A 23,594-nucleotide genomic window follows, 5' to 3' on the forward strand; every position below is an offset into this window, starting at 1 on the left:
AATAATCTTGATTATTAGGTTTTTTTGTTTTGTTTTATTAGATGGAGACTAGCCATATAGCGTAGCCTGGCCTTGATCTTGCAATCTTTCTGCCTCAGGCACCCAAGTGCTGAGCCTTTCATGCATATGCCACCCTGGATAGATAATGAGCAGGTCTATCTGTCAGTCCTGTTTTCTATACTCACCTGTCCAGCACCTCATGGAAACATACTGAGCTTTATTTACTTGCCAGGTCCCACACCATCTTACATTTCTCATTTCATAATGAGGGCGTTCTAAACCAAGCCCTGTGGCTCCTGCCTATAATCCCAGTACCCTGGAGGTATAGACAAGAGAACTAGGAGTTCAGCGCCCTTCTCAGCTATATGGTATGAGGAGTGGATGCTACAGACCTGTGTCAAGAACAAGCAAACAAGAGGGTTCCCTATGCTACATTCTATTCTCATTACATTTCGTACGTTATCTCAGCCCTGTCCCCAAACTGGACATTCTCTCTAACGAAGACTTAGACCATTCTTTTACTGGCTTTCTGCTCTTGCATTATAATCCTTCACTGTTGCAAATGTTTCAACAAAGCATTTTGCTTTATCAATTCTGTATTTCTACAAGTATGTCCACAGGCTATTTCTCATCTTGTATTAGCTAAAAATGAATGAACTGACCTTAACATGCTTTTTAAACTGTTTTTACTCCTCCAGTAAAAAGGTTATGGAGTTTCAGCTTCCACTTTAGTGTTTTTCGGGGATGCCTGTGTGTGAGAGTGGGTTTCTGATTCTTGTTCTCTCTCTTTCCTTCTATTTGTTTATCTTGTTAGTTTTAATCATAGCATACCATAATATCCCTTTAAAATAAAATTAAAAAAAAAAGCCAGGAAAAAAAAAGGTTATGGAGTATTAATGTTTACCAGAAAAATCCAAAGAAGCAAGATACAGAATAGAATAATTGTCTGTACATAGCCCCCCTTTCTCCTTCTGAATATACTGTCAAAACAGTGTTTTACTCATACAACACACAGCATTTTAGATAGGATATTTTCATGTTCCTACCTATAATATTATAATATAATGTTATAAATTTATCCACTTTTATTCCATAGCCACATAGCATTTTTCATACTACCTTGAATAAAGATACTTTAAATTTTATTTAATTGCTCATTTCCTATGGCTATTTTTTTTGTCACCCAAAAATATATTAAACACTTTTACATAGATGATAGCCCTATTTAAGTACTTCTGTAAATAAACTTCTTGAAGTACAGTTGCTAGGTGAAAATATAACACCTTAAAAGTATAACTACCTTCCAAAGGGCTATATTCCTTTAAATCTCTATTCCGACAGGTTCTAAACAAGGGGCATTACCTTTTAAATATTTGGTTTTTTTTTAAACTGGTACATCTCAAAGATGTATCTGTAGGGTACTATGTAGAGAACTATGGGGTATTCCAATACATGGATACCTTGTACAGTGTTCACACAATAATGGGGATTATTAATCCTGACTGCCTAATGGTTTAAGCAAATCATCTTGCCCAACGTCTGCCATCTTTCAACTCTTCCTAGGGAAGCGGATACATTTGCTGGCCTCAGCACTACAAAGGTGACACATCAGACAGCTAATGGAGCAAAGATGCTCATGTCTGTACATCTCACTGATGTACATGTTATAAGCTCTACTGATGTGTGTAAATCATGATGTTTTCAAGTCCTATGAAATTCCTAAGTTCCTATGACTATTTGTAACCTTTATGAATGTTCTTTCTGTAGCTACTCCATTTTGAGGATAGAAACAATGATCTTTTTCTAACTTGTTTTATGCAATAAACATTAAACCACACCAGTAAGAGTGACACTCCCTGCTCCAAGTCCTCATGCTTTTGCTATTAAATATTCAATCCTTAAAGATGGCCTTCTGCTATACATTTGGAAGCAGGTAGCAATCTCTGCAGTGTTTAGAGTGTACACATTTTACACGGGAATTGCAGGAGCGTTCCCTCATGTTTGCCTTGGGTAATAAGTGTCCAGTGAGTACCCCACGTGGTATGTATAATATAGGGGTAATACTGTGTTTCCCAGGAGCCTCCTAGTTACTACTGCACTAACCAGACTCTAATGCCAGAAGAATGTGGGGCAATTGTTAACATTGTGTTCCAGGTTAAATAACCAAAAAAAAAATTGATAAATAAATAAATAAAAAAGCAAAAGGATGCCTATCTCGGGCACTGCTGTATTCGTCCTCTTCTCTGCATCTTCTCGGCCAGTACCTGTCTTATCCATTAGGCTACTGAAAGTTGATTTACAGTTCAAACAAGTGAAATCATTGTCTAAGGTTTTTTTTTTTTTTAAAGATTTATTTATTATTATATCTAAGTACACTATAGCTGTCTTCAGAAATACCAGAATTGGGCGTCAGGGTCAGATCTCATTACAGGTGGTTGTGAGCCACCATATGGTTGCTGGGATTTGAACTCAGGACCTCTGGAAGAGCAGTTGGTGCTCTTAACCTCTGAGCCATCTCTCCAGCCCATTGTCTAAGGTTTTAGTGTTTCTTTTCAGACATAACTGAATAGTCTGTAACAAGGAAGATTAGTGGCCAATATAGAAATGTAATTTATTTTCATTTAACACAATCTCTGCCTGAGTTTCCTTCTGTCAAATCTTGGTTTAACCTCACAAGTTCCAATAGTTGGTAGACTTTATATAGGTACTAAACAGGATGTAGTGTTGAGGCACCATGGAGCACAGGCTTTTAAGTCTTGTTGATTTTTAAGTCAAGGCTTAAGTTAGCTTGCTGTCTGTAACTTTGGACTTGATTTTTTTTCCCTCAGAGCACTCCACCCTTTTTCTTTTTTAAAGATTTATTTAGTTTATGTATGTGAGTACACTGTAGCATACAGATGGTTGGTTATAAGCCATCACGTAGTTGCTGAGAATTGAATTCAGGATCTCTGCTGCTCTGCTCCACTCACTCTGGCCCCAACTCGCTGAAGCCCAAAGATTTATTATTATATGTAAGTACACTATAGCTGTCTTTAGACACACCAGAAGAGGGCATCAGACCTAATTAAGGATGGTTGTAGGCCACCATGTGGATTTAAATTCAGGACCTTCAGAAGAGTAGTCAGTGCTCTTACCCGCTGAGCCATCTCAACAGCCCCTCAGAGCCCTTATATAACTGAAATAAAAATGGCATAAATCATGAGATGATTATGAGGATTAAACAAATTATCACAAAGCTGATGGCTTAGAAGTCAACATAAATGATTTATCTTGCCTTAAAGTTACACTGTACTATAGTCAAAATGTTTTACTATAGTTAAAAAATATACAACGTAAGTGCATTTTATTAATAACACTGTAGAACTTACCAAAGAATTTTCAAACATCCATGTGGAACTTAACCTCTATAACTTAGAGCTCTGCTGTTATGGCTACAAATACAAAATGGGAAATTCAAACAAATTATCATTATTCATTTCACAAACCACTCCTGCTTGAAACTCTCTAATAAAGGTTTTGTTTTGTTTTGTTTGGTTTGGTTTTTTCGAGACAAGGTTTCTCTGTGTAGTCTTGGCTGTCCTGGAATTCACTCTGTAGACCACGCTGGCCTTGAACTCAGAAATCCGCCTGCCTCTGCCTCCCAAGTGCTGGGATTAAAGGCGTGCGCCACCACCGTCCGGCTCTAATAAAGGTTTTAAGCTGAAATTATTAGCTGCTGTCAGTCATCACTCTTGAGATCCTTGTTTAGATTAATCCTGTTAGGGACACATTAACTCAGTCTTAAATTCCATTAACGCGAACCCCATACCTACCAAAACTTAAAAGAGCCAACAGCTGAGTGGTAATTTGTTTTCAATAGTTAATAGACCGTAAAGGCTTTATGTTGGAAGCTTTATCACTATGTGAACTAAGCCTTTAAAACCAGGTAGATGACATTCATAGTCTTATACAGAAAATGATCTAAAATGCAGTTAAATTAAAAATGAGCTTTCCGAGGGCTGGAGACAGAGCTTAGTGGTTAACAGCACTTGCTGATCTTGCAGAGGACCCAGGTTTGGTTTCTAGAACATACACATGGTGGCTAAGAACCATCTATAACTCTAGTTCCAGAAGATCTGATGCCCTTTTCTGGCTTCCTCAGGCATGGCACACATAGGCACAGACAAATGTGCTGGGGAAAACACCCATTCACATAAAATAAAAACAAATATAAATGTTAGCTTTCCCCAAGACTTGTCGTTTAGATGTCAGGGCTAATTTAGGATTTACTTTTATATTTATGTATTTGTGTGTGTGCACACATACACGCACATGAAGTCAGAGGACAACTTGCTGGGTTTGGCTCTCCCACCACCGTTGGTTGGATCCTATAAATCCGAGTCCAGTTACCTGGCTTGGTGGCAAGTGCCTTTATCTACTGAGCTATCTCATTGATTAGCGATTTATACTTTGTAGTAATGTGCAAAGAGTTTTAGTTATTTGGTGAGTGCTAAAATTACTGCTTCTCTTCCTGGGTGACTATTACACTTCAAATTTCCCAAGAAATTTATATACCTATAACAGAAGTAAATTAATTGAACAAATGCTGTCTTTCCCGACAAAAATATTTCAAACTTCCAACTCTGTAACTGCCCACAAATCTGTTGTTATCCCTATAAAATCCTCCAATACCTACAAGGAAACAAGCGATGGCCTTACAATTCAACATTTTTCTGTGGGCCATAACAACACACGTCTGCAGTCCCTGGACTAGTTAGGGCCTGGGTGTATCCTTTGAGATCAGCAGGTGGGAAACAAGACTCCCATCTCAAAATATTTTTTGGATCCTTTCTCATTTTAAAATTAAGATGCCAATTACCAGTAGGAAAATACTCAGGGGAAAAGCTGATATTATGCTATAGAAAAATGCTAAAATTGTTATAACTTAAGTCAGAACACAATGACATTAAGACTCTAAAATAAGAAGTTGCAAACACCTACACTATAAAACTGACTATATTTTGTATCACTGAGCTGTATCTTCATTCTTGCTATCTTCTGTACTTACATAGTAAATTAAAAAAAAAAATTGTCAACAAAATTGGGCATGGTAGCAAAAACCTTTAATCTCAGCCCTCAGGAAGCACAGAGAGGCAGATCTGTAAGTTCAAAGCCAGCTTATTCTACACAGTGAGTCCCAAGACAGCTTGAGACCATTGTCTCAATAAAACCAATAGAGTAAATGAAATGAAAAAACCTGATGTGGAAAAGCCAGATCCTTTTTTATCAGTTACTAGGAAGTCTGGTCACTCTTGGTTAAGTTGAATAATTTCAGAGTAAAACTATGAAGGTTAGAGTGATGTGGGAAGATGTATCACTGATCTTGTTTTGAATGTTTACCTTTAGAATATCTAAACTCATAGATGCTTTTTCCCTTTTCTTTGTAGTTCAAGTACGCTTACAAGACCGATGGCATTACAGTTGTATAAATATGAAGGACTACTGAAGAATCTGAAGTACCATACTTTTTCCTTTATAATTCTAGTAAAGACTAATGGGTTTGGTTTTTTTGTTGTTGTTGTTGTTTTGTTTTTTTTTTGTTTTTGAAAAAAAGCACAGCACTTTTGTTTTTAGTTTCTGAGCTAGAATATCATCTTGGCCAGGCTAGCATCATCTGATGCACAGCTGAGGTGAGCCATGATGTCCTGTTGTCTGCCTCAGCCTCTCAAGTTATGGGATTTCAGGCACTCCCACTACATCCAGTTTACAGGGCAGGTTAACAGAGGTGACAGGAGCACTTCTGCTGTCTCTAATGACAGAAGGCGAGTAAGTCAGATATCCTATAAAATTATTATGGGTCAACATCTTGGTGATAAGGTTCCACATATAATGCCTTTGATTGATAGCTGAAAGTTGTTTTATTGTATTTATTTTCAATTAGCTACTGCAAGTAAATTAATTTTTTTTACATGTATATTTTGATATGTGGCCTTTGGGGTTCCTGTGTTCAATAAAAAAGGTTTTTTTAAAGAAACATTTTAGATTATTTTCTTTCCTAAGTATCTGTTCTACCTTTTCCTTTTCTTACATACAGAACAAAACCACACATTGTCATGCCTCAAACTACTTTTTATTTGCAACTACATGATTTCACACAATTCTTCTAAATAATGACATAAAATAGATGTCCTTCTGTATAAATAACTTACATATCTCCATACAGTCAATGCTGAAAGGTGCTAGAACACATCGCCCGCTCCTACAGTGTTTTTGTATCCAACAGAGTCAATGCACAATATATAAATACTCAAGTCCAATATTAAAAACTCAGGCACTTGACTAACTTTAATAAAGTTTCTCAAACTATATCAATATATCTAAAGTGCATATATATATACTTTAAGAAAGATTATTCTCAATAGCTTTTCTATAAAAATAAGTCTGATGGTTTTGCCCATCTAACTTCACTACAAGAATGAACTCTTAGTATATAGGAAGGTATGCCTTCCTTTCTGTCAACACGACATCAACACAATCAAGTGAGCTAGTGAGGTGCTAACATGTGAGGATTAAGCCAGTGATTTCGGTCACAATGCATTCCAGGGGGAGGTACCCATGTCACTGGAATTGGGCGGAATGCTTTATTCTTCCTTCCTGGATTTGGATAAGCAAATGGAACAGGAGGAGGGTAGTGAGTCTGATGGCCATTCCCTCGGTACATTCCTGGCTTTTTTCTGGGCAAAGGGTGCCACATTGGAAGAGGCGGGAATATCAGTTCTGAAATCTGTGGGAAGAGAAAGCATTTAGTAAATTAGGAGGAAAACAATAAGCTAGTTTTCAGTAAAGACTAAGTAGATTCCAGACCACTTACTAAACACAAACCTACCACTTACCCCAAGAGTAGGTCTTAGTGACATCCCTATGGTTACATTTAAATATCTTATGCAAAAGCCCACATCTCATTAATACCTCCCATGTACTTTATGAATGAAGAAATAAAACTAATAAAAACATCCTTACAAGCATTAAAGATGCAACCACAGAATGATAGTTACTCCTAAGAACACAACAGGTTTTAGGGTATTAGGCCTGTTTCTAGTTAGTTTAAACAAAAAGTCACTCAGGGAGCTTTGAAGCACACACTTTCACATCCCAGCCATGGTCTACTAAAAAATACTGAAGTCTGAGGAACAGAGGCCAAATATTCTGACAAAGCTTTCCAGATCATTCTGCTTTAGCCTGTCCGGTACTTGGGATCAACAATCTTAAAAGTATGCTGGAAGTCAGGCGACATCAAGTTCACATTATTTAAATTCTCATCAGCAATTTTCAAATTCTTTGCTTGGAACACTGCACCCTAAGAGTTTCAGATTCTCTGGTTCTAATCTGCCCTTCCCAGTGTGGGATGTTTTCCTTACTTAAGATTCTGTAGAACATTTAATGCAGATGATATGAACCAATTTTGTATTTTGAAAAAGAGGTTCAGTGTTTGTCCCTGTGTACACACCTATACACACTTGCCTTTAAAGATCCTTATCTTAATTTTTCTTACTACGTAGGAACATGGTAAGGAGTAGAATAGCTGGAGAGTGTCAGCTTTTCCAAATGGCCACAGCAGTTTCTACTCCTGAGATCTGGCTTGACTAAAAGTTGTGTTGCTAGATGGTTTAACTTGGAAAAAGTCATGTTTCATTATTTTAATCTGATTTGTGTTTCACTGACGACAAATGAGATCTAACACCTTTCTCTGTGCTCACTGGCCATTTATAACATTTTTGTACAGTATTTATAACATCTACCTATTTCCTAGTTATTTGTGCTTTACTATATGGCTACCGCTCTTACTGCTGTTGGAATGCTAGGGAGAGCCTAGGGCCTTGTACATACAAGACAATTACTGTCTCACTGAGCTATAGCTCAGTTCTCCTTTCCAATTTTTATTCTGGAACAGGGTCTCACCTGCCCAAGATGGCAGTCAACTCTGATCCTCCTACTGTTCATTAAGCTCACTAATTTTTGGAGTGTTTTTATGTTATCAAAGCAAGTCTATAACACATAGATATAATGAGAACATACTTTCTGTGGTTTAGCCATTCACTTTCTCATGTTTCCTTTTTGTGATTAAAAATACTTAGTTTTGATAAAAATCAATTTTTTGGTGACCCTTTGAAGACAGTTTCAAGATAATTCTCCACATTTCTTCAATTTCTTTATAAATTGAGTTTTCTCATATGTAGAGCCATGATCATCCCTAATCCATTTTTGGTGCATGCTACATCAGGCAACACTTAAACCCACTTTGGCCCTTTTCCTCTTTTTCAAATCTTTTTAAGACTTTCCACCCTAACTGTTCTGGTGTTCTGCTGGGGGACAGGTGAGTGGGGCAAGTGTATAAAAGTGAGCTTATTTTAGAATTTCAATTTTTGTTCCAATGATATATTATGTATCCTTAAACTATTAATAATTGTAATGCACAAAATAATTTTATTTTTTATTTATTTTTTAAAGATTTCATGTATGTGAGGACACTATCACTGTCTTCAGACTTACCAGAAAAGGGCACTGGATCTTTATTACAGATGGTTGTGAGCCACCATGTGGTTGCTGGGAAATGAACTCAAGACCTCTGGAAGAGCAGTCAGTGCTCTCTTAAACACTGAGCCGTATTACCAGCCCATTGTTTTATATTCATGTTAGCCCTCAAAATTTAGTTTCTTAAAACTTTAGAATCAATGTGTTACTTAATAGGACTTTTGGGATTTTTGATTAAGTCGAGTCCACAGATCAACTTGGGAAATATCAAGAGCTGACTTTAAGAGTAATTTCTAAAAACACTATAGAATAAAGATCCTCCCCTGGCAGGAGCTATGAATGTTTTTGTCTTTATTTGATAATCCCCCTTTAGATTTTCATCATCAAAAGAACAATTACAAAATATATGATTAAATCACAGAAGGTGTATTCTCATTACATCTATGTGTTAAGGACTTATTTCCACAACATACTTTAACAACTGCTCTTATTAAAAAAAAAAAAAACCCCACAAAACCCAAAAACATTGATATAAATCAAGATAAGCAGGGAGGTTAAAGTGGAACTGTATCAACTTTGTACAGAGGGCTTAGACAGCAGGAATCTATTTATCCGTGAAATGTTTTGTTGTAGACTAGACTGCCAAAGAGAAATGTCTTCCAAAATAGCATGTAAGCTACCTTAATTTCCATACCTTTCTTTTATTCTAATGTTCTTTTGTGACGGGCAAAGATAAATGTCAATTGGTGTAAAAGAAAATGTAAACTGATTTTTAAACTTAAAAAAGGTCAGCTTACTTAAAATTAAGAGCAGTCACTTGGCACTTATATTCTTGACTGAGTAAAAACAAAATCGAGTTAAAAATCATCACATTTAGATGATTTCCAGGAAATTCACTAAAGTTAGTATGTAATGTATAATTCAACAGAAAATGAATTATATGATGGCTCAGTGGTTAAGAGCACTGACTGCCCTTCCAGAAGCCCTGAGTTCAATTCCTAGCAACCACATGGTGGCTCACAACCATCTGTAATGGGATCTGATGTCCTCTTCTGGTGTGTCTGAAGATAGAACAGTGTACTCATATACATAAAATAAATTTAAAAAAAAGTCAGTCTGCAGGCAAGCCTATAAGGCATTAAAAAAAAAAAGAATAATCAAATTCCTTGAAAGTAATTAAGTATTTTTAATGTACAGATATAAAGTAAATGAATCTGTAATGTGTGTTTGCTATAAGATGCTTTCATGATCAGAACAATAAGAGAGACCTTTTGGCTTTTACATAAGAAAATAGCGTAAATATAATTCAGTGAAATTTCTCTTTACTGATGAAAAAGGGGAATAATAAGAAGAAAATTAACCCAAAGATATAAATGAAGTAATAAAAGACTTAAAAAGTTACTGATGTTTTTGTTTTTTAAATAAAAGGATTTTTTTCAATAATCAGGACTGTTTATGATGACTTCTCTTTTTTTGGAGGACAGCATATTTCTTTTAAAAATATACTTATCCTAGTCACTGTAGTAGAGTACACTTTTGATAAGATGACTCAGAATGCCCATTTGCATCTCTGATAAGCAGCCTTTCACTAGTGTGTGTGTAAAAGGAAGAGCTGAGGTGGAGAACATCCCCTCATCTTGGGCAGTGTAACTGCGACCAGCTGGAGAAGCTGGCCAGAGCACAGACGGCCGGTAGTGTGCACATGCCTGGTAGTGTGCACATGCGCAGTGACAGGCCCCGGCAAGTCTTACCTGGTACACGGGGCTTGGCGTTGCAGCCACTGAGCTGGGTTTCACTTCCACTTCCTTGCTTGTGTCTTCATCTGAGGAAGAGGATCCTGAATGATAATCAGAGGTCACCTTATCAAGAGCCCTGCTAACTTTCTTGGAGATCTCATCCTTGTTCTCATCCTCATTTTCAAAGCTGGCAACAATGAATGCATTGTTTTTCTCTCCATACCTAGGTATACATAAAAAACTTACCAATCATATAAAAAGCAAGAAATGTTCATAAAAACAATTAAACAGGTCTGGTCACACCAGTATTCCAAGGCAATAAAGGAACCAGCCAGAACTGGATTGTGCACATTTAATATCCAAAGCCCAAGCAGGGTATAATTTTCTTCTGTCTACCCTACTGAAGTATAAATGAAAGTGGCTACTTTCTTTTCTACTGACATCAAACAAAAAATTGTTTGAAACATCACAAGGAATCCATCTTTTGATTATATTTACTAGGTATTAATATTTTCTTTAAGATTTTTCTAATGTATTTTTAAATGGCCACTGTCCAAAATCAACTAGAAAAATCTTGTATTTTTTATTTTGACAGGGCCTGTGTTTTTTATATTTATAGACAAAAGATTTCTGACAATGATTAAGATTAAAGGGAAAAATGATGAGGATGATACAGGGGTTTGCTTGAGTTGTATTATATTACATTACTGACATTTCTCGGAAAACTGATCACCTTTAAAAACATTGTAAGAGCCCAGTGATCCTAACATTTCGTAGGTTTAAACAGGAAAATCATGAGTGTTGAAACTAGTGTGACCAAACGCAAACCCCCTAATCTCCTTAGGCCTTAGTTTCCTATCCAGTGGAAAGGAATCCAGAGGTACTTTGAACTTCAGAGCCACCTTTCCAGCTCAATCTAGTAATTCTTAAAATGCCTAGCAGTTTGAATGAGTTATTCATAACAATGTGGTATATCTTCATTTTTGCCTACTAATGGAATTAAAATTCAAAGAAAACAGAAAGGCAAGGAATTTTTTGGAAGAGAACTACTGTCTTTGTAGAAATAGACGACGAAAACAAAGGCAAGCGTATAGTAACTGAAGGGCCTGCTGTAGTTACTCAGCTCTCCCTGACCACCACTTAATTTGCACATCTTTGCCTCTGGTACTTTGGAATGAGGGCTTCATGCTAAATAAAGCCACTGAGTGTATTACTGTAATATTAGGAATATATAGTTAACTCCTCATAAGAATTAATAATGGACAATTATACTTTCCATTCTCAAAGATGGATTGCTAAATGAAAAGTTAGTTACTATGAAACAAATCAATGCTTATCTAATGCTCCTTTAACAGAAAAAAAGATTGTAGACTTTACTAAAAAAGTTGTAAAAGAATATTGAATCGGGGAGGGGGGGATAGGGGAAACCAGGTAAGGGGAGAACATTTGCAATGTAAATAAAGAAAATAGCTAATATTAAAAAAAGAGTACTGAATCATTAAGTTATCAGCTATTAAAAAAGTTATCAGCTTATTTTTAGACTTTCTCATTATAGGAAAAACATCTATTATTTATTCTGTTTTCAAATATTTTACCATGTGATAACCTAAGCTATATGTTATTCTGTTATTCTATGAGACAAGGAAGAATGTTCTGTCTAAATACATCTCAATTTTTATTATAGCATCTTGGTCTCAAGTATACCAATGGGTTATTTTTTAAAGACTATTTTTCTTTTTTGGTTTGGTTTTTCGAGACAGGGTTTCTCTGTGTAGCTCTGGCTGTCCTGGAACTCACTCTGTAGATCAGGCTGGCCTTGAACTCAGAAATCCTCCTGCCTCTGCCTCCCAAGCGCTGGGATTAAAGGCGTGTGCCACAAGTCTATTTTTAATCTTAATTATGTTACTTATATTTGTGGGTATGAATAGCATTCCATCCTCTGGAGCTTAAGTTCTAGGTGGATGGCTGTGTGCTACCCTACATGGGTGCTAGGTACCACATCTAAGTCCTCTGGAAAAGCAATCCACAGCTTTAACTTCTCCTTCAGCCCCAAGTTACTGTTTTCAAAGACTGCTATTTTTCCGTTATGTATCTCCTACATCAGCGTTGTTCTAATTTCCAGAATAGTCATTTTTCCAGTTTGGGTTCAAAAACATGTTATCTCAGTGCTCTCTGTTAACTTACATAAATCACGCAGTTATATTGTTCTTTGGAAGCTATACTGTTCTTATCAGAGTGTATACACTACAATGTTAAGCTAATTTGTATTAGCCATTACAAAAAAAAAATCAGTAACACAGCAGGCATGGTGGTACGTGCCTTTAATTACATCTCAGAGGCAGTAGAGGCTTGTTGGTTGCTTAAGAGTTTGAGACTATCCTGATCTACATAGTGTAGATATGGATGTGTGGCCTTCTCTCAGAAAGGACAACAAAAAAACCCAAAACCCAACAAAAACATCTTTACAGTAGCCAGCTGGGGGAAAATGTCATGATCATATACAACCCATTTTGTAGGTACTGCGTGTGAAGATTTTCATAAACTACTACTGAAACCACAGTTGGTTTTTATTATCTGGCATTAAGAATGCGCTATCTAGTTAAGTAGTATACCCACACAACCAAAGCTTTCATCTTTGGGTACCAAACTTTAAATACCTGAAAAAAGTATGTTCAAGCCATGACTACTGTATTACACAATAGTACAGACGAAGAAGTTGGTAATGGCTGTTATTTGCCTCACAGATCACAGAACTTACACAGTACTTTGAGAAGAGGTTGCTCATTGTACAATTTGGTAAGGAGCAGTGAGGATCTGATCATTCCAATGGAAAACATTATAAGGAGCCCCATAAGAATTTTATCTGAGAGGCAGGGAGATCTGTCAGTTTGAGGCCAGCCTGGTCTACATAGTGAATTTCTGCACAGCCATATTAACATAGGTCTTTCCTTTAGGGAAAAAAAATTGGAGAGGGAAGAGGGAGAAGAAGAAATACAGGTAGCAGAGATGGCTCAGCAATTAAGATCATTTGCTGCTCTTCCAGAGAACACGGGTTCAATTCCCAGTAGCTGTAGGCTTGCAATTATCTGTAACTCCAGTTCAAAGGTCCTACTGCCCTATTCTGCCTTTCTTAGGCACCAGGCATGCAGAGCACTCAGACAGACATTTAGGCAAAACATGGATACATAATGCATCTTGTGTGAGAACTATGTCTACTATTAAGAATGTGTAGATATTCATGGAAATGAAAGAAATAATGTAAGAAAGTTCAAACAATGGGGTTTATGTTAGTTATATACAAGGAACCTTCATCTCAAAGACCCTAAAGTTTGTAATGTCTGATATTAGGAATAAATTTTGTAAGATTATTGCTAAGTGACCATCTCTATAGTACATAGCTAGATTCATATAAAAAAGGAACTTTCCTGTTCTCAACAGAGGCCAAACAAAGAGAAGCTCTCCATGGGTGCTGTCATAGAAAATATGCAAGTTTATGCTCCTAGTTTATCCTGCTTCTTCTTCCTAGAGAAACCATCTTCCCTGCCTTGTTACCTAGTGACCTCCACATAGCAGCTCAAGTGACATCTACAGTCATCTTTTTCTCTCCAAAAGAATGTTGATCTCATTTTTGAAAACTGCACAGACGCCTAGTTTACATAATGCTTTTATTGAAAGTTTAAACAGATTTCAGGTCAAACTCTTTTACAGTTATTTGAGATAAACACAATTCCTATTCTGAGAACAGCATCTTTAAAATGCTACTAAGCTACCTGAAAAGATGGAGACCAACTAAAGGTCACATTGCTGCTTTACTTGGACTCAGCTTTTCCTATCTGAGGAAAGGAAGTGTCACATGAATGAAGCATGGTGGCAGACGACAAGGTACACACCTTCTACCTCTTCTTGGTACATAGTAAAGTCCTCGGCAAAGTTCTAGGAAACCAGGGCTGGAGAGATGGCTCAGCGGTCAAGAGCACCAACTGCTCTTCTGAAGGTCCTGAGTTCAAATCCCAGCAACCACATGGTGGCACACAACCATCCGTAATGAGATCTAATGCCCTGTTCTGGTGTATCTGAAGACAGTAGTGTACTTACATATAATAAATAAATAAATCTTAAAAAAAAAGTTCTAGGAAACTTGTTTCTGAGTTCTTCATGGTAAGAGGGTAATTCATAAACCTTTTCTGAGAACAAGGTTCTGAGAACCTTTTCTGAAAACCTTTTACGAGACACAGGTAAATCACACATGAGAAAATTTAGTAAAATCAGTTCAGCTGCTAAACATGAAGACTCACCGGCAGCACACTTCACATGGATCCACCCAGAGTGTAAGTTCCTTTGGCAAGCCCAGGTCACTGTACAAGATACAGCTGTTCTCACAGGCTTTAAGGACATCGGGATCAACTCTCTGAAACTTATTGACACGAATGCATCTACAACAAAACAGAATTAGATTGATAGCTATAACTGAATCTCATTCATAAATCTTACTAATCAATATATGTGAAAGTGAGCAATAACAAAATACCCTGATAGAGAACCTGGGAGATTCTTAAGTGTAAACTTCAGAAAAGAAAGGTGACATGAAGCCTGCCCAGCCTAATAAAAACAAAAGAAAGATAACCTGGGTAACCCCAAAGGAATCACCAGTCTCCTAATTTATCAGAGACCACTAAACTGCATATATACATCAAATAAACACAGAGACCAGATGGTTACTTAGAACTCTTGACAATTTCTGGAGGGCTGGAGAGCCAGGAGTCTCATGTATCCCAGGATGAGCTCAAGCTTGCTCTGGAGCTGAGGAGGTTACTGGAACTTATGGTACTCCTGCCTCTCCCTCTCAAATGCTAGCATTAGAGTGTAAACACTCATACTGGTTTACTGCAATGCTGGAGATCCAACCCTAAGCTTCATGTCTATTAGGTAACTGAGCTATATCCCCAGCCCTGACATTATGAAGTTTTGTAGACTAACTGATAAAATCTGAAACTAAAAGACTTCAACCAGTGCCTCAAATATTACTGGAATTTTTTGTGACAAGTTTTATTGCCACTAACATGTTTTTACATTCCTGGTAATAAAGTTAAATCTTAAAGGAGACAGCTTTTACTTCATCTATAACTGTTTCAAAAATAAGAATTCAAGGCCCATGCACATTGCATACTCATGACTAACATGTAATCCTGGAACATTGCTTCATTTGATGTACCATGTGTTATATAGGACTTTCTTTTACCTAAGTTGCAAAATAAGAAAGAAAAAAATTTAAATAAAGCCTATTACAAGTTAATTTAAGAAATGCCTGTTCAACCAATGGAATGTAGAAAATATAGTTAGCAGCTGTAGGCAATACCATATTCACTGCCTAACCGCTGCCCCCTTGTATTAGACTCAAAATAAAAAGGTATTTTGTCCAAGTGAATAAATAGTAGCATGAATGTAAAAATGTACCTCCAGACATGCATTCTGCTTAAGTAGAAAAAACAGTAGCTACAATGGAAAATATGAAATATATTTACTGCTTTTAATTAAGACTCAACTAAGACAATCCTGCATTATAATTACTTATGAAATTTATTGTCTGAGCTTAAAGTGTTTCACTTCTCTTCTATGTCTGAAGACATAAATATGGTATACAAGTCAACTGGAAATACTATCCATTATAATGTGCTATTTAGGATGTAATGGATATAGCTCAGTGTACAGCAACTGCCTTGAGTTTCAATGTTCCTGGGCTTAATCTAAGCACGCAATAATGACAATGATAGACAATGATAGTCTAACCAAGACTTTTCAACCAGTATTTCAATTACTAGTGTAGTACTAATGTGATATTTAGCTAATAAAGTTAAATTGTTTCATTAGCTGATTTTAATCTTCACTGGAAAGATCTTGTTCTTTTTTTTTTTTAAAAGATTTATTATAAGTACATGGTAGCTGTCTTCAGACACACTAGAAGAGGGTGTCAGATCTCATTACAGATGGCTGTGAGCCACCATGTGGTTGCTGGGATTTGAACTCAGGACCTTCGGAAGAGCAGTCAGTACTCTTAACCACTGAGCCATCTCTCCAGCCCCTGGAAAGATCTTGTTAAGACAACTAATAACGTTTCTAAAATATAGTAATTCTTTTTTACCATGTACTATGCAATAGACAATATCCTACTAACTTTTTTAAAAGTTTCATAGGTAGATATTATTTTCACTTTGTAAGGGGAAAAAAGGAGACAGTTTGAGGAATTTGCCCAATATCACACACCAGTGAATCTAGACTTCAAATCCAGGACACCAACTCCAAACTTCATGTACAGTTTAGAAATAACCTGCTTATCTAATGTATATGATCAACATTAGGTCTACCGCATACAAAACTCTCTCTTACCAAAGCTCACCCACAGTTCCCTACCACTTCTTAATGGTACTACTAAAACTAGCAAATTCAGAGTGAAAATTTATTTTATTATTTATAAGATGTTGCTTGATCCTTTGACCTGCCCTACAGATTCTAATTTTATAGGGCAACTCAAATCCCATGTACCACAGCATCGAAAGCAGTTAAGACTCTTCACATTTTACATGTCGCATTCACCATGAGAGTGATGAAGATGCTAAACCTTTAAATTAGATGTAACTTATTTGTTTAAGCAAACTTAGATACACCACATATTTTTACATTTTTTTATCCTAATGCTGGAATTACTTTTCTATTAACTGTTCTTCAAATGCAAGATTATAAAAGTTTCACGAATACAGTATATTATTTTACTTAATGCTGATAGTTCTTTTAATTTTTTTTTTGCAATTATAACATGTAACAGACTTTTGTATTCATCCATATTTGTCTGTATTTCTGATTGCTTCCAGATAAGATTCTGAGACTTAATGTTCAAAATATGAGTATTTTCATAGACCTTACACTGCCAAACTGTCTTTTACAAATATCAATTTACATAAAATGTAGAAAACATTTTAAACTTATATTTATTTTTCCCACTATTCCATGAAGTCTTAATAGTTTTTTAAAAACAACTATTTTAAAAAGCTTCAAAATGACTCAGTGATACTTCTGATCACATGCCAAGTTAGTCTTCTTTGAGTTTTTCTCAAGTTTCTAGAATGAATGGGAATGAAATGGTGCACTCTCTGACCTTGCTGCATTTACTTGACAGTGCTTCCCTTCCATTTTTTTAGTAGCTTGGCACTTCCAAAAGCAGCCACCCAACATCAATTAGACATGTGTAAAAAGCCTCAATAACTTACAAAAGCTGTTCCCTATCAGAAATGAAGATGTACGGGGGAAAAAAGACAATCAAGTGAGAAAGTAAAAAATTACTTGAGCCTATATTAACAGTTACATATCAACTTATATTCATAATATTAACCAGCTTACTAGGAAATTTTGGGTAAAAATTATGAAAAAATACCAAAGTTATCAGAATAGTATACTTTACTCAACTGGTCTTAGCAAATGAGAAACAAGAAAACTGTATTTCCACTTCAGTCTTAGATTTCTCAAATAGTCCTAAACATTTAAATGCTAAAACAAAGACCTTTTACAACAACCATACATGTAAGTATTGGTTTGTGGAACAAAGAGCAGGTATAACATGCTGAAATAAAGAGGAATTTCTGTAGTTGTCACAAGTTAACCAATGTTTCGGTGTAAATATGGAGGCATGCCCACAATCCTCATTGTGGTATGACAGCTAGTTTTAGGAAATGACCTATTTGTCTTCTCAACAGATACATCTGTACCAAAGTGAGCATGTCAGGGCATGTTCTTCTTGTACAGCTTAAAGATTCTACTGTTCTTTATTTTAACTTACAAATCAAAATACAAGTGAGCGACAAGTAAGTATTCTCTTCCCTCTCACCTCTGAGACTATGGTGAACACAAGCTCATGGAGATCTGGAAGCACTCAAGACTTGATTTAAAGTCCCCAAGCCAGTATTTACCACCCGAGGTACAGAGCTGAGTTACCTTCAACTGGCTTATACCACAGAGGAGATTCATAATATAAGTGAGATCATCAGCGTGAAGGCCAAGACCATGTTAGGTTGAAGACAGTCTTTCTACATTGCCCTAGCTGTCGTGGAACTCACTCCGTAAACTAGGCTACCCTCAAAAACGACAGAAATCCACCAGCCTCTACACCCAGAGTGCTAGAATTAATGGCAGATGCCACTGTCTGCCTCTCTCTTACTTTACCATTTTCTCTTCTTTTTTGGTTTTTGGTCCTGGAACTTGATCTGAAGACTAGTCCCATCTCAAACTCAGATCTGCCTGCCTGTCTCCTGAGTGCTGGGATTAAGATCTGTGCCACCAGTGCCCTCTTCAGAAAAATAAAATAATAAAAAAAGTACAGCATGTAACCTTTAGATACAAAAACCCTAGGTTTTCTCAATTCTTAATTACCATGCTCATTTCGGAGAGATTAGGGTCCTCTAGACTTGTGAGGAACTGTACCCTTAAGTACCCAGGATAACAGCAAACTACTTAAGCAGGAGCCAAACTACTCAAAAGAAATGAACTGGTGACTAAAGCTCTGGCCTCCCAGGCTAAACAGTAGGACTCCATCAACAAATACGCGTACTTTAAAATGAGCAAGAACAAAATACCAACACCCCAGAGTTTTGTGTTTCTAGATAAAAATCCTAGGAGGTGATTTCTAAATATCCTTCAGCCCTCTGGCCTTGTAGTCATCACACAAACTGATCTTCATTTAGTCCAGTTCAACTGTCCAATCAATTGCCTTACCTGTAGGCCTGTCCTTTTGATGGTTTTTCTGGATACCAGTGATTTTTATATTTCTCTTGAAGTATTTGAGTCAATTTCTCAGCAAACCTCTCAACTGCTTCTTTTTTCAACTTATCATGCTTTCGAACCAGCCTTGTGAAAAAGAAGACAACAGCAGCAATTTCGTTCTTCATTTTTCCCTGTAAAGATAAATGTTTTCTTAGAAATAAAACACAAATCAACCCAAACAACAGCAACTATACACACACACACACACACACACACACACACAAATAAAGTTCTGCAAAATATGCCCCTTTACAGCTTTCCCTTTTCCTTTCCCTTTGACTGGTCTTTCCTTGCCAGTAATCATTACTAATAGTCTGAGTCCTCAGAGACCTATTAGGAAATACTCCTGGGATTCTTACTGCTTGGTTTTAAGTAGTAGTTCAGTGAAGAACATATCATATTGCTTCTGACAACTAAAATAAATTCAGGTACCAATCAAAAAGAATCTGTAATAAATATTATACTAAATGAGTCAAATTCAAACTAAAATGTAAAGTTCTGTGAAAGGACTTACAATTTAAAACAGAAGCGTCTACACTCAGGGTTAAAGAGATGGCTCCATGTCCTACTCTTGCAGAGGATCTAGACTTAGTTCCCCAAATCCACATGATAGTTAACCACCTGTAACTCTAGTTCCAGAGGGCTCTCTTCTGACCTTTGAGGACACCAGGCACACATGTGGCGGCCATACATACATGCAGGCAAAGCACTCATACACATAAAATGTTTAAAGAAAAAAAAAAATCAAGCACTGTACCTCCATTCTGGAGAAGTTTTGAAGTTTTTTTCCCCCCAAAGGTTAAATAGCTATGACATTTCCAGTAATTCTATAGCTATGAGCCCAAGAAATCTAACATATATGTCCCCACAAAAAAAGAAAACAGGAAAACATATGTCCATGGCAGCATTATTCACAACAAAGTAGAAACACTCCAGATATCCCCCAATGCTGACTGGACACATAAAGTATGGCTTCCATGTACAACAGAACTGGCAATTACGAGAAAGGGAACACTAACATGTGCTACAAGATGGGAGAATCTTAAACTCAGCAGCAGAAGCAGAGAGGTAACAAACAATACCACACACTGAAATCTCCGCCACATAGACAGCTGTTCAGAGCAGGGAAGTCTAGACAGGTAGAAAATAGACTGGGTAGCTAAAGGCAGGAGGAGCACAGGAACAAGAGGAAAGATTCTAGTGAGCCCACGGTTATTTTTCTGCTGTGATAAAGCTACTACTCTTGAATAAAACTGTTACACATTAAAAGTTTTTCAGCATTGAGCTTTTTGCATGTTCTTTCAGGTATAGGTATATTTTCCTAAAAAGGTAGGACAAAAATAGTGAGCACTAAAGCACATTAGGCAGAACATCAATTCAGGATCAGTCACAGAACATTAAATGAGATAATCTGTTACATCTTGGAGCTGCATCAAACGACTCTTAAAATAGAAAGTCTGATTGATCATTGGTTAATCCACAAAGGCTGTTCAGGCGTTCTTTTGAATATATATATGTATATATATATGGATGGATGGATGTGTATATATATATGTGCGTGTGTGCCTGTGTGTGTTTTGAGATGAGCACATTCACTTGGCTGAATATAACTTGGAGATATTGAGATCCAACATGTACTACGTAACGTCATCTTTCTGGGCGCCAATGTCAGCCCTACTGTATTGATTATACCAGTGAACTAGCTTAACAACAATCTGGCAGTCTGGTCTTACAAATTAAAAAAAGAGAAAAAAGAAATACCTGTTTTTTAAAAAATTTCTCTTCTCAAACTCTTTTAAGTTTCTTGTCTAATGTGATTTTTACGGTGTGCAAATGCAAACAAGGGTCCTCAGAGTGAAAGAAATTCTATATAGTTATGTGAGATTATTCCTGGCAGTCCTACTCACTCCGATCCTAGATGGGAACATACCCAAACCTTCCTCTTGGACTCTCAGAATGCCAAATACACCTTCTACTACAACTACTACGGTCAACCGGTGGATAGAATCCTCACAGACCAGTGTGTGAGCACACAGAACTTCGGTCTACTACAACTGCTGTGCCACCTCCCTCCTCCTGAAAAGTGTGAGGCACTTTCAGCTTTGTGAAGCTTCATTTATACTTCATGTACATACAGCACCTTATGACAGAACAGAAAACCCACCGAAATTGCATACGCAATTTGGGCGAGAAAGTAGCTGATGGAGCCGCATATGCTCCACTCCAAGATAAAAGCCTCACACTAGAGAAAGGTACTGATTCCTAGATCATTCTCATTCACCAACCGGGCCAGTACGTGCTACCTACCTAACAGTTCGGGGGTTTGCTTTTGTTTGCTCAAGTTCATATCAAAAAATAAAGGGAGGAAAGAACCACTTAGCGGTTGCTTTTTGGTTTGTTAACAGAAGATGAGTCATACGGACTTATTTATTTTTCTGTTTGAAGGAATGGAATAGCTGAAAAATTAACCCCCTCTTATCAGTGTTCCAGAAACACCGAAGGCACAAGAGGAAGGTCTAAGGCTCCGGGGGTGAACACCACGGGGGACGAGGGAGGGGGAATTAAGACTTTAGGGCTTCTCGTGCCACCCACACCCCCCCCCCAGGCTCCCATTTGAAACACCGCTTGGTGACGTCACCCCAGGACGTCGTCACCGCGGCGGCTGCTCCTCAAGTTCTACTTTGTTCCACGAGCCCGGCCTTCTAGGAGTTTCTAACTTTGCAGTCTCCCTCCCCTCCGCCCCCCTCCCTAGTAACGAAAAAGCCAGTAGCAATTTCTAGAAACCACAACTTCTCCAGGTGGACGCTGCCAAGGTGGAGGGGGCGGCGAGCGTGGTCGCGCCGAGCGGCCCTGACCGCCCGGGGCGGCGTTGGCCAGATGCGGCCGGAACGGGGCCCCGCAGCCCGGCGCGGGCGGAGAGCCCCCACGCGCTCCGTCCGAGTGGACGGCCTGCGCGCCGCGTCTAACCTGTGCAAACCGGCTCGCCCCAGCCCGCCTGCCCGCCGGCCGGCCGGTCGGCCGCCCGCGGTCGCCTCCCCGGGGGCGGTAGGCGACGTGGCACGCGCCCGAGAAGGCGTCCCACCCCGCCGAGGACCCGCGGTCGCCGCGCGCATCCCCCGGCCGCTCCGCTTTCGACGTGGCGGCGGGCGCTTCCCAGCCTCCCTCCGCGATGCCCGGGGCCCCGCCGCGTCCCCCTGTTCCAGGCCCGCTCTCCTCGCCGCCACCGCGTTCCCCCACCCCGGCCCGCATCCCTCACCGCCGCCGCTCCGGGGGGCTGCACCCACGCCGGCTGCGACCGCGTTCCGGAGCCGGGGAGACGAGCGCGAGCGCCGCGAGGCTCGTCCGGCGAGCGCAGCTGCTGCGTCGTCGGACCGCCGCCGAGCGCGCGCCGAGCAGACTGGCGGGCGGCGGAGGAGCGCGCGGCCGAGAGAGCGAGCGCGGTCCCGAAGCGGCGCACGGGGAGCTCGAGGCCCGGAAGAAGGGAGGGGCGAGGGCTGGGCGGGGCCCAGCGCCGAGCGGAACCAATCCACGAGCCGTGGGGGCGGGGCTTCCAGAGGGCCCGCCCCCTCAGCCGGTGCGCGTGGCCGGCTCCTGCCTCGGGGCCGCGCGCAGAGGCTGGGCTCCGACGGCTGTGCTGGCACGAGATTGCAGTACCTCCAGCGCGAGCCCCGAGGGCCTTTCCTCCCTCGGTGGGGTGGGCAGGACGCTTCCTCTAGGCTCTTCGGCCACTCCTCCTCACGCGGGACTCTCCCTCGGATCGACCCGCCTTTCTGCTGCCTGAGGGCAAGTTCAATCTGGATCTCTCCACCTTGCTTGGGTGGGATCTTCCCCCCTTCTTACCCCGCAGTAGGGGAGCTTAGCTTTGTGGGCTTGCCAAGTCCCTCTTGTCCTGAAGTCACTAGCTGCCTCCCTGTACGTGTAAAACTCTTACCTGGACACTTGGCTGGCAGAGCGTGGCAGCCTCCTGTTGAGTGCTGTGTCTCTGCCAGCACTGATGGCCCAATGGATGAGTTGAGTGGCCAGGCTTTGTATTTCTCAGACACTTCTAACTCAAGGACTTCCCAGGAACAAAAAGCTTAAGCCTTGACTAAACACATAAGAAAAGGGAACATAAACTTTCCGAAGAAAGGAACTTCTTTTCCATCCCTTAGGCTGAACTGGCAGCAAGGTGTTAGTGTTGTGAAAGCAGCTGATAAGTCAGACAGGCCAGAAAAACACAAGACACTCATTAAAAGAGAATTTAAAATGCAAATTGCCTAAGAACTAATTGTTAAAGCTTTATTTTGACTAGATTACTGATGTTGCTGATTATAGCCTTGTGAGCCTCAAAAATAATAATTTTTACCAGAAACATACAACCCTCAAACCATAATGAAACTAGTGTACTGTGTCTTCATTTTGTGAGAAGCATTTCTGTTATTGTGGAACTAGAACTATTTCTCAAAGAGGGTGCTGTTATATACACACGTGGGACTATTCCAGGAGATGTGCTTTCACTTAAAATGAATAATCACATCGGCGTTGTTTTACTGATATAGG

General features: G+C 39.0%; 2 protein-coding genes across 2 annotated transcripts in view; one reads left to right on the plus strand and one right to left on the minus strand.

The window, feature by feature from the left end:
- The window catches only part of Cxadr (CXADR Ig-like cell adhesion molecule), a 53,033-nt gene extending 47,020 nt beyond the window's left edge, over positions 1–6,013 (plus strand). Inside the window, exon 8 of the mRNA XM_031364283.1 lies at positions 5,427–6,013. Coding sequence (XP_031220143.1) covers positions 5,427–5,468 — 42 coding nt within the window. The 3' untranslated portion in view covers positions 5,469–6,013. The remainder of the gene's footprint in view (positions 1–5,426) is intronic.
- Positions 6,014–6,093: 80 nt separating this feature from the next.
- Positions 6,094–22,524, minus strand: Btg3 (BTG anti-proliferation factor 3). The gene is made up of 5 exons (XM_031364284.1): positions 22,312–22,524; positions 19,008–19,186; positions 14,543–14,680; positions 10,263–10,470; positions 6,094–6,763 (listed from the first exon to the last, which is right to left on the minus strand). The coding sequence occupies exons 2-5, from the start codon at positions 19,178–19,180 to the stop codon at positions 6,524–6,526; spliced, it is 759 nt and encodes a 252-aa protein (XP_031220144.1). The 5' UTR covers positions 19,181–19,186; positions 22,312–22,524; the 3' UTR covers positions 6,094–6,523.
- Positions 22,525–23,594: the final 1,070 nt, after the last annotated feature.

The sequence above is a fragment of the Mastomys coucha genome, unplaced genomic scaffold, assembly GCF_008632895.1.
Source record: "Mastomys coucha isolate ucsf_1 unplaced genomic scaffold, UCSF_Mcou_1 pScaffold12, whole genome shotgun sequence".
NCBI lineage: Eukaryota > Metazoa > Chordata > Mammalia > Rodentia > Muridae > Mastomys > Mastomys coucha.

Coding starts and splice junctions, on each gene's coding strand:
- Btg3 (XM_031364284.1), bottom strand. CDS start 19,180: ATGAAGAACGAAATTGCTGCTGTTGTCTTCTTTTTCACAAGGCTGGTT. Junction 14,681..19,007: donor TCAAAAGGACAGGCCTACAG/GTAAGGCAATTG, acceptor GTTTTGTTGTAG/ATGCATTCGTGTCAATAAGT. Junction 6,764..10,262: donor CGCCAAGCCCCGTGTACCAG/GTAAGACTTGCC, acceptor CTCTTCCCACAG/ATTTCAGAACTGATATTCCC.